Here is a 12,026-nt window from a genome sequence, read left to right on the forward strand (position 1 = left end):
CTAAATTTCAGATATGAACATATGTGGTCATCCTGTTAAGGCTACTGTTACTCATTTATTGAAAAGAACATTCTTTTGACTGGGGATTGGAATGGCCTTTAAGTAATTTCAATCCGAAGACTCACCTTTTGTTGGCCAACTGCTTTATAGTTAATTAAATACTCCGCATATTTTTTTATCTTAACTTCCCTCCAGTGTATAGTGTTAGTTTGGCATGCTTAACATGAATACTGTGCTTAACAACATCTTTCTTTTAATGTTGTAGGGTAGAGATGTCAAACTTGCAACTGTCTCATTTTGAAGGAACCAAATTAAAATGCAATTGGAAATATTTAACAAAATTAAAATATGACACAACGTAGATAATGTTAATTTGTGATTTTCTAAGTCAGTATACAGCCGTAGGAATCTATTTGAGTGTGACACCTTTGCCATAGAGCATAGGATATAGAAAATTCTTGGAATAGATTAATTTCAAATGGAATATTTAGTTGGAATTTTGACAAAATTAATTTGGATTTAATTATGGTACTGCTTTCTAATTTTGACTCATGATCAAAGGCACTGACAATAGATAAAGTTCATTTTGAATCAGCATATTTAAATGATACCATGGACATTAAACAGATTTTTTTTTTGACAGAATGACAGCCCATATCAAGGCGGTGTATTCTTTTTGACAATTCATTTCCCTACAGACTACCCCTTCAAACCACCCAAGGCAAGTATTTCTCAAAAGTATTGACATATGATGAAGTTTTACTTAGAAGGAAATACTTACACATGGCCTTCAAAATATAACTTAGTAACAGAATTGTGGTCTCATCTCGTTTTAAAAACAAAATGTCTTAATTCACATTTGTAAGCTCTTCAGACTAAGATTTTCAACTCTTTTTAGTCAGAAAAATATTCTGTTACATAAAACTTTACATTATAGTGAAATCTTGAACAAAGCTGAAATATATACATTGTCCCTAAAATGACTTGACTTTATAGGAATTATGATTGTAGTGCCATTGCAGCAAACTAGGTCTGAAGGCTAATGAGTGTTGTCAGTCCAAATAGAAATGTTTTTCTTCCTTTTCTAGGTGAATATTTGCTGATAGATCATTTTAGTAGTTTGGGACACAATTTTTTAGTAGAATCCAGAAAGCATAAATCCTAAACTTTCTATCAGTCCTGCCATGCTAAAATTCTCATTACGACAATCGAGATTACCTGACTTAAGAAGTAACATCCAACCTTTTAGCCTTTGTTAATTTGTGAATGCTAAATAAATGTTTCTTTTTTTACTCAAACACAGCATTAAAGTAAAGTATGGGATTAATTTATTTTTGTTGCTTTATGTATCAATGATAGAATTAGATGCCAAAATTAAAAATGAACTAATTTTTAGGCTTATTTAAAATCTTTTTTCTCTACTTAAGTTGGTGCATGAAAAATTGCAGAAGATGTTGATTTGTTTCAAAAGCCCTTAAGTATTTTGTTCTTTATTTTAGGTTGCATTTACAACAAGAATTTATCATCCAAACATTAACAGTAATGGCAGCATTTGTCTCGATATTCTAAGATCACAATGGTCTCCTGCTTTAACTATTTCTAAAGGTAAAAAAAAAATAAATGAAGTTTATGTAGCTCTTGATAGTACTTTTCTCCCTCTTGGTTGGTTGATTGATGGGTTTTATTCAAGGCCTCTCTGAAAAGTTATTTTTGGTTACTACTTGTTCACATTTCCATCACTGGGTGAAGTTTGTTGCTACTTTAGCAAGCCCTTGTTAAGAGTTTTCTTGGGGTAAGAAAGTAGTTTTTTGTTTTTTGAATAATCTCCTATTGTCTAAACCTGTTCTGAGAGTTCTATAGATTGCCCTCTACTCTTTTAAACAAAATACTGTATAATATTTTGACATTTCTTGTTACTTAGCATGCAGAGTGAAAGGATCTTGAGACTTTGGCATTACAGCATGCTGGTAACAAAAAAAAGACCATTCTTCGTTTTAAAAAATATTTCTTTTAACATTTAGCTTTGCTTCTCAGCTAAATTGATGAATTTATAAAACTGATAGCTTGAAAAACTCCAAACTAAGAAATTAAAGTGACACATAAATATTATGCCAGCTTACATCATAGAATTGACTTCAACAGACAAATGCCTGTGTGCAGAACTCTGTGCTTAGGCACCTTGAGAGATAAAAGGCTTAAAAAAGAAACCATTGCGAATACCTCTTATTTCATCCCAGATGTAGTATGGGTATGTATACTTTTCATAAAGGTTTTCTGTAGCTAGAATTACTATGATTTTGGTAGTTTTTGGTCACTTTTGTGAAGAAGGGAATAGAAGGAAGAGTATCTTGAAATTTATCTCTATGAACAGTATGTGACACTGATTTTAGAATTCACATATAACGGATAGTTTCACTGTCCTTGACTTGAATAGGAGCTTATAAAGCACATCTTTACAAGTCTTTCCCTTTCCATTCTGTTCTTTCAGTTTCATTCTGAAATGTTCCTTGGTATTGGTTTTTGTTGTTAAATCATTTCAGTTGTGTCTAATTCTTTGTCACTTTTGGAGTTTTCTTGGCAAAGAGACTGGAGTGGTTTGCCATTTCCTTCTCCAGGTCATTTTACAGATGAGGAAACTGAGGCAAATAGGTCTAAGTGAGACAGCTAGTAAGTATCTTAGGCCAGATTTGAACTCAGAAAGGTTAGTGCTCCTGACTCCAGGCCTATCCACTGAGCTGTCTAGCTGCCCCATCATCTGGCCTAACTGGAGATTTTGAGGTCTTTGACCAAGCTTTCTGTAAACTTTTTTCCCTCTCATATTCATTGCTGTTTATGGGGTGATTTTGAACAGAATTTTTTTTATCACCTTTCTATTTTATCATGTAATGAACATTTGTAATCTGAACTGGTGTTATCCTTAGTTATCATAGCTCTCTGCTTGGCAAGGAGATCAAGTATTTATGACTGATGTGATGGCTAGGCAGTTTTACTCATTATAGCAAGAGGTTTGTTTTTATGGTCATTTCTCAGTTTCAGTAGCTTGTTTAAATCAGGTTGCAGTTGATTTAACTGTGTGCCATCACTTAGAGTTAATCTACTAATTTGCTGTCAGTTTTATTCTGCTTAAATGTGTGGTGTGACTTTCTACTCAATGCAGAGCATAGTGAATGTTTTATAGAAGATCCACAGTTTCCCTTTCTCAGTTTAGTTTACTGTCATCTTCTCTACAAGCCAGGGCCTTATACTAGGAGACTGCAATGTCCATATTAATAAAACTTCCTAACCTCCTAATTCTATAATGCCTTTGAATCCCACAACCTATTCTACCATAACCATGCACAAGAATAGTTACACACTGGATCACACTATTCACTTTTTTGATTAATGCTGTAAGATTTCTCTCTTTGATCATAGCCTCCTATAATCCCAGTTTTCCCTATCTCACTCTTCTTAAAACTTACTTTAAGTTATCAGGACCTCCAGTCTCTCATTACTTTGCTAATTTGACTTGAAGTACTTCTCATCTTGACCTTATAGTTAACCAGTTTGACCTTCCAAAACGCTTTGTCCCCCCTCCCCACCTTGTCTTTCTACATTAATTAAACTCTTGGCAAATCTGAACACCTAAGTTATTTCCCATCATTTGCTCTTCTCCCTCCTTCACATTCTTCTATGAACAGACCTAAAGGAAATCTCACACCCCTCCTGAGTATATGTTTTATTAATTCATGTTGTACAACCTCAACTGAGCCCTTATTGCAACAAGACAATCCTTTCCTTCCTTCCTTCCTTCCTAATGAATTCCCTGCCTCATTGCCCACAAAATTCTTTCAGGTCTTCTTTCCTCAAGCCTCCTATACATCATAGTCTTTTAGCAGAGGCCATTCTGTGTTAAGCTCCAGCATCTCTCATTCTCCTCATTTCCCCCAGTGCAGAGCAAGGAGGGAGGCAGTGAGGTTGCTCTTTTTTTCAAGGCTAGACCCTTTTTGTGTCATTAATCCCACCCTCTCCCATCTTTGATAGCAGTTACCCTTTTAATTACTCATCTTTTTTCTTTAATCTGTAGTCTTTCCCTATTGCCTCCAAACATAACACATCCCTTCCCCACTCAGATCCTACTGTTACGTCAAGCCATGGTCTTATATCTTAGTTTTCTCTTCACTGCTTATACACCTTCTTACGTTTCAGTTCTTTGTAGCTTGGCTTCTGACCTCATCATTCAACTGAAATTGCTTTCTTTCAAAATTATTTTGTCCTTGTTAAGTTCACTTGTGTCCAACTCTAGGCTTTTTTTCTTTTGCAAGAATAATTGAGTATTTTGCCATTTCCTTCTCTAGTGTATCCTCATTTTACAGGTGAAAAACAGGCAAATAAGGCTTAAGTGACTTGTCCAAGGCCACACAGCTAGTAAATATTTGAGGCCAAATTTGAACTCAGGTCTTAAAAGATTCCAAGGCCAGTGTTACATACATTGAATGTAGCTGCCACTCCACAGTTACTCATGATCTTCTTAATTGCCAAATGTCGTTTCTCAGCCCTGATCCTTTCTGCCTCTTTGCTACATTTGAAACACTATTAATCACCTTTTCCTAGATATTTTCCTTTCTGATTTTTTGTGACATTTCTGTCTTCTGGTATTCCTCATCTCCGTTGCCTGTTTTTCATGTCATATCCTCTGCCAATATTCCCCAAGGCTCTGTCTTTGGCCACTTTTTCTTCTTTCAATTTAATTTTTTTTAAATCTGAATTTAACAGACTAAAACTAAGAGATTTTCATATATGTATAATTGTCTTTGAAACAATTCTGTACTGCTTACTTTTTAAAAACATGCTACTTTCAAAGGTGTCTTGCTATTTGTCCATACTTCTTCAGAATTTCCTTCTGTAGCTTTCTGTGCATGAAAAAAAGATGTTTAAATGATTCTCTTCATCTTTTTCTCATTATTGTTGCCTTACTCCCCTTCCCAAGGTACAGTTGAGAGGTGAGGTGTGACCTCTCAGAATTCTCTGAAGGCATCTTTGGGGTATTTTTTAGACTAGAATCAATAATCTGTTGTAATTCTCATACCACAAGGTGTTCAGTCTTTCCTCAATTGATGGATATCCCCATAATTTCTCTCTTTTTAATTTTAATGTTCAACACCAAAAAGGAGCATTTCCATATATAGATCAGAAAATAAAAAGAATTTTAAACAAAATATGAATCTCCATTTTATATATTGCTTTTTTTCTTAACGTATACAACAAAATTTACCACTTTTCAAAACTCCTGTGCTTCCTTCTGAACTTCAGAGCAACTTTAAAAATGTTTCAGTGACTTTTTTTTTAATGTCACTTTTATTTCTCCTCCCCTTCTTCCATTAAGAACCAAAAGGAGAATGGAGCTTGGTTAACGACTAAGTATATTAAGAGAAAATGAGTCCACTATGGGACTATCCTAAAATGTATGTCCCTTTCTGCACCTCTTTGTTGGGAAGCAACTAGCATGTATTATCCTAGGTCTTTGGTAGAAATGGTTAGGGATTGCTTTGATCAGAGTTCTTACTTTCAGTTATTTTTCTCCAGGTACTATAACCACAGTTTTTCCAGTTCATGGATAGTGCCTTAGATTCTTGTTCTTTTTCTCACCTGCCTCCCTTTGTCTTTTTATCCCTCCATAAGGATTAGGAAGTTTCTTTTGCTCACAACTACAAGTGTTACTTTATCTCTTACTCCACTTGTTTTCTAGCCCTGTTTGTTTCCTATCTGACATGGAGATATTTTTACCCCAAACGATCGTGTGTGTTAGGTCCTCCTTTCTTCAATTCAGATAACATTAAGATTTACCTGATACCCTCTTTCCTTCCTCACGCATCACCTTTGTGAGAAAGAGCAGAATCCATGTACATCTCCCTTTTTCTTTTTTTTACTATCTTTCCCTTCAAGATACCATTCAGATACTAACCTTCTACGTGAAGCCTTTCTTAGCTGCTAATAACTTTCTTCTGCAAATAGTTAAATTTATTTGTTATTTTCTACATGTTTAATACATAGTTGAAAGACTTTTTTTCAATGCATCTCCACTGCTTCTCACATAGTAAGTATTTAATATTTATTGACTGATTTTTCTGTACACAGCTGCTTCAAAAATTCTCTTATTCACCAGTCATTTCATTTTTTTGTGATATTATTTGTTATTGATCAGTTCTGGTACTTCACAACCTTTTTGAAATATTTATGCTATCTATAGACATAAAGCCTTTGGACTCCCTTCATTTTAACCTTGTCTTCACCATTGCATTTGAAGTCATTGAGGTTTTTAGGCACACAGAAATGGGAAGGATCCCTATGCAAGACCTTCCCACCATGATTATCGTCACTGGCTCCTAGGGAATTGCTTAAGGAACATAGAGGGTAAAGTGACTTGCCCATTCCTTAGAGGTGGTTCTTGAATTCACATGCTCCCAGCCAAATCCAGCTCTGTCATCCACAGGGTATTCCAAAAGTCTTAATGCAATTTTAAGCTTTAATAGTTTAAAATTTTGTTAAGATTTTTGAAGCAACCTATATTCTATCATTAAATTATACATTGAGATATTTTTAAGGGTTTCATTGAGATCTTTATTGAATTTCCCTTCATCTTCATCCTCTGCATTAGATACTGATGAAAAAGCTGGAGTTATTTTTTAGAGGCTTTTGCAAATGTTTATCCATGAGTACTACAAAATAAAGTAATTAGGTACCCTCTGAAATGTTGCCATTTTATATATGGCCAAACCAATTCCTTTCCAAGGAGAAACTGAGTTATCCTTCCATTTACTTATAATTTTTTTGTTGTTGATGTTGTCTCATTTTATAGTATGAGTATCATGAATGCAAAATTCAGTTCCTTTAGTATTACGTTCAGTAGTATTAATTACTTGATAAGCATATCATGTTAGAAAGTCAAAAGCCATGTTGGTGTTTTAAAATGGTATGATTCTTCCCATTCCCTCTTTTTATCCCAATCTTATCATTACTGTAGAAGCAGAAGGGCCCAGACAGAATTAAAGGAGAGTTTATATTTGTTTGTTTTATGAGTATTCATAGCTAAAAAATTCATTACTGAGTAATGAGAGTTGCTAATAAACCTTGGTAATAAGATACTCTATATAGGTTAATTTGTTCTCAAAAAGCAGGAATAGTCTGTTTTGAGGACTATAATTGAAGCCTTGCCAACATCATAGAATCTGCCAAAGCTTACCTCACACTGTTGGCATAATCTTCAAGAAGCCAGAGCAGCCTACACGTTACAAGAAAGGATTAAACTAGGATTTTGTATGATAGCGAAATAGACTAAGATTGCATAACATGTTTATTTTTCTGTGGTTAAAATCTGTGCTCAGCATTGTCTTTACATCTTTATTTACCTCAGTAGCCACTGTCAGGCTTTCAGACTTTGATTCTGAAGAGTTCTGTAGAAAGTGTGACCTTGGCTCCAGCGTGCTCTTTGTAACATTTCTTTATCTTATTGCCACCTTATGACTAAAACTGCAAACCTCCAAAATGTTAAGAATTAAGAAAGCCCTGATGCATATTTTAAAGCAGTCAAATATTAATTGATTTTTTTACAGATTGGTTTGATATTTTGAATCACACTATTCTCTTTCAGTTCTTTTATCCATTTGTTCACTGCTATGTGATCCAAACCCAGATGACCCCTTAGTGCCAGAGATTGCACGGATCTATAAAACAGACAGAGACAAGTAAGTAAAGAATAATATAAGAAAAAAAAAAGTACACTTTGAATAGTGGGAAAAATGGTTTTACTCACTGAACTTGTTATACTCATACACTGTATGACTCTCTTTAGGAAAACTCCCAGTTAAGACATGCAGAAATCAGGCCACATTGAAGTGGGATTTAAATTTAAGAAAATTTTTATTATGAAGGAAAAATGAGCCTTTAAAGACTTTTTTTAAAAGTTTAGAACTTGAAAATAGTTTTAAAAAATTTTAATAGGTTTTAGATACAAGTAGAGAAAAATCCATTACTTTAACTTTCACCATTTTTTCTATGATAAAATTGGTTATCCTTCATTAATCATTGTTTATATAATTTTCATAAATACTTAATCTTTGTTACTTTGAGTATGTAGAATTCATCACCAACATGATTAGTTTTATATTTGTGGTAATTAATCCCAACTTGTTTAATTAGGTACAATAGGTTAGCCAGAGAGTGGACAGAGAAATACGCTATGTTGTAGGGTAAGGAGATCTGCACTTCACAGTGCACTTAACCATGAGTATTGCCAGCACTCGAGTGCTGCATGCTTTAAAGCACTGAATCACTAACAAAAGGTAATGGATGCAGCCGTTAACTCAGTCTGTACGTTTAACAGCTTGATATCTGATTAGTGTGGACAATATAACTGAGTAGTTATTGCTTGATGGTACATATGCATGGCAGAGTAATTAGTAGTAGTAATAAGAAATTTGAATTGGCTTGTCTCTTGAGCTGGTAAGTAAGACAAATTTAACTAACAGCTTTGGTAGAGATGGAATGTTAGATGTAGAAGTTACCAGATTTATTTTGGGGAAAATATTAAGCCTGTTCAGTTCATCATAATTATTACTACTGACAAGAATGCATGTGTATCTGTGTCACTTTGTTGTGAATCCCAGTGTATATTGTTTTAAGGTGCAAGGTTTTTTGAAGGGGGTACTTAGACAAAGACTATAGCCATAAATGTAGGTGGGATAGAAGTTTATTGTTGAATTTATGTGAAAGCACAGGGTAGGTGATTATTTGTTTTTGCTTCAAAGAAAAACACCTCATATCCTCTACCCAAATATGTACACTTTTTTTTTTAAAGAACTATCATTATATTTTAAGTCAAGGTAGTCCTCCAGTAACATTTGATGTCTTTCTGATACTATAAAAAGTGATGGGTGGCATTTACTTCTCTTACCATGTATTTCATTTCTGTATCATTTCTCCTTTAGTCCTTTTCTGCCTGTGTCATAGGTCTGTTGGTGGTCCAGAAAGACATGAATCTTTCTGATGAAAGTTGGGGTTAGATAACTTACTAGATCTTTTTTAATCTAAATTCTTTTTCTTTTTGGGGGGAGTGCAGGGAAGAGGATTCAAAGCAGGGCACTGTGTGAGAATGAGTCTCCCTATCTCACTCAGCCTAGAAGAGCAATTCATACATAGGCTTAATCCCAATAATGACCAGTGTTCGTTTTTTAACCTCCTATTTTCTAACTTTAACCATTGCCTCCCCCTTGGCCTTACTGGTCCTACAAAGTTCAGAACTTGCAACTAAAGTGCTCCACCAGGCTCCCCAGCAGCAAGGGACTGCAGTCAGGAAGCTCCTGATACCACTTCTGGCCTCAATAAACAACAAGTTTGAGATAACTCCTAGTATTATAGTTTAAGCAATTTTGGGGGGGCTTAGACATGGTGAGAAGGGTTTTTTAAAAATTGAGTACCCATTTGAACTTTTCCACTGATATAAAGTATTTTCAAATGTGGGAATACACAATTTTAATATGTTTTAAGTCTGTTAAAAACAATAAGTGGGGGCTTTCCACATAGAAATTTTATTTGCCCCCATTTCAGTACATTAACATGAGTACCAAAAGCTCTTTGCCTTTGAATGGTGTTCGCTAAAAGGATTCCATTTGGTGGTAATTTCCTTTCCTCATTAAATATTTTAAAGAATTGTATGACTATTAAAGCTTTATTGGTTTAGAACTTCTCAAAATCTTTTCCATTATTTACAGGTACAACAGAATATCTCGAGAATGGACTCAGAAGTATGCCATGTGATGCTACCTTAAAGTCAGAATAACCTGCATTATAGCTGGAATAAACTTTAAATTACTGTTCCTTTTTTGATTTTCTTATCCGGCTGCTCCCCTATCAGACCTCATCTTTTTTAATTTTATTTTTTGTTTACCTCCCTCCATTCATGCACATGCTCGTCTGAGAAGACTTAAGTTCTTCCAGCTTTGGACAATAACTGCTTTTAGAAACTGTAAAGTAGTTACAAGAGAACAATTGCCCAAGATTCAGAATTTTTTAAAAAATGGAGCATGTGTATTATGTGGCCAATGTCTTCACTCTAACTTGGTTATGAGACTAAAACCATTCCTCACTGCTCTAACAGATGCTGAAGATACCATCTGAGGGGGAGGGAGATGGATGCAAAATTGTCATATCAAAGGAAGCAACATTACTGTAGCAGCATCCATCTTGTTTAAGCCTTCCATTGTTAGAGATTTGAGGTCTTCATGATATACTTTATGCTCATAACTGATGTGGTTGGAGAATTGGTACTGAATTTATAGCATCAGCAGAACAGAAAACGTGATGTATTTTATGCATGTCAATAAAGGAATGACCTGTTCTTGTTCTACAGAGAATGGAAATTGGAAGTCAAACACCCCTTGTATTCCAAAATAGGGTCTTGAACTTTTTGTAATTTTCATTTAAATTTTGTTAGGAGGCTTGGAGCTATTAGTTAATCTATCTTCCAATACACTGTTTAATATAGCACTGAATAAATGATGCAAGTTGTCAATGGATGAGTGATCAACTAATAGCTCTGCTAGTAATTGATTTATTTTTCTTCAATAAAGTTGCATAAACCAATGAGTTAGCTGCCTGGATTAATCAATATGGGAAACAAAAATCTTTTGTAAATGCAAAGCTGTTTTTTTGTATATACTGTTTGGATTTGCCTCATTGTTTGACATCAAATGATGATGTAAAGTTCAATAGAGTGACTATTTTGCCATGTTCAGTTAAAGTACACAGTCTGTTTCAGGTTGACACATTGATCAGCCTGATGTGTGCAAAAGTTATAAGCTGATCTGATAACAGTGTAGCTGGACTGCTACACCTACTACTGGTAGCCCAGAGTTCAAATGGACTTGGGACCCAGCAGTTTGGAAAAGAGTTTTTGTGGGGGTAAACTTTCTCCAGGTGCCACCCCTTCTTGCTGACTTTTTCTTCACCATGTACATTTGAAAACAGCTTAAAAATCCTAACATGGGAGTAATAATGGGACAAATAAACAAAATAAAGTACTGTTTGGTGTGGGAGTTGTCAAAAGGCTGTGTGGAAGTGAATTTACTTATGTGGAATTTTCATACCCGTTGAAAAAGATTTGTTCAGCCATTTTACGTTAAGCGTTTTTATGCAACAGACATACTTCAGGAGACTAGAAATGAATGGATAAAAGTCATTACTACTGGGACAGTTTTGGGGAGAGCAGGGAGCTCATTCAACAAGTGCTATCTCTACCAACAGTTTAACTTCAAAAGCAACTAGGGCATTTATATAATCTTTCTTCATCTTCACACTCACACGTTCAGTTCTGAAGTTTTTGCCTGTGTTCCCTAGTTGTGTTGATTGTCTTTTCATTTCTTAATGGTCTTACGCTCTCAGTTTTTAGTGCGTCTGTGACTTCTCTCCAGCACTATATTTTTGCACTACTTATAGTTACGTGCAATCTTATTCCTTGTCTGAACACAGGCATGGAAAGCTAGATGTAAAATAAATGTGAAACCTTAATTTTTATAAAAAATTTTGAATATGTAGTTTGGATATGATTTATTGACTTAATTTTTTTCTCTAAAATGAAATTGAAATGCATGCTTTCAGAAATAGTTTTTTTATATTAGTAAGAATGACATTGTAAACTCATCTTAACCCAACTATTTAGGTTTGCTTTGAAAATTCTCATTGTCATTCTAAACTTAATGTTTGACTTAGTTCACAAATTATAGAATGATGGTGGGTAGATAATACAGTTTTGTTGAAAATTTGAAGCATTTTGAAAAATGCAAATCTAATCTTTTTCAAAGGGAGATTTATTTTGAAAAAAAAAAAAGATAAAACATAAGTTCTTTCTACCCACACGATTGTAAAGAATTTTGGTTTGCCTCCTAAGATTAATTTTCTTAAATGTAAAAAATATCTTCCTTATTCAGAAATTCAGTGATTAGTTACTGGGACCAAAAGTTTGAACGTGTAGGATAAGCGATAAACATTCA

At 34.4% G+C, this 12,026-nt stretch overlaps 1 protein-coding gene across 9 annotated transcripts in view; it reads left to right on the forward strand.

Moving 5' to 3' along the window:
* The window catches only part of UBE2D3 (ubiquitin conjugating enzyme E2 D3), a 57,473-nt gene extending 46,391 nt beyond the window's left edge, over positions 1 to 11,082 (forward strand). For 4 of the 9 annotated variants that reach the window (XM_072624377.1, XM_072624369.1, XM_072624371.1 and 1 more), the window contains 5 exons: positions 644 to 721; positions 1,500 to 1,605; positions 7,631 to 7,724; positions 8,179 to 8,228; positions 9,750 to 9,854. In XM_072624377.1, the coding sequence (XP_072480478.1) occupies positions 644 to 721; positions 1,500 to 1,605; positions 7,631 to 7,724; positions 8,179 to 8,227 (327 nt within the window). In that variant the 3' untranslated portion in view covers position 8,228; positions 9,750 to 9,854. Of the gene's footprint in view, positions 1 to 643; positions 722 to 1,499; positions 1,606 to 7,630; positions 7,725 to 8,178; positions 8,229 to 9,749 lie in introns of all 9 variants that reach the window. The other 5 variants (XM_072624370.1, XM_072624372.1, XM_072624373.1 and 2 more) reach the window with 3 other exon arrangements.
* Positions 11,083 to 12,026: the final 944 nt, after the last annotated feature.

This window comes from Notamacropus eugenii, chromosome 7 (assembly GCF_028372415.1).
Source record: "Notamacropus eugenii isolate mMacEug1 chromosome 7, mMacEug1.pri_v2, whole genome shotgun sequence".
In the NCBI taxonomy this organism is placed as follows: domain Eukaryota; kingdom Metazoa; phylum Chordata; class Mammalia; order Diprotodontia; family Macropodidae; genus Notamacropus; species Notamacropus eugenii.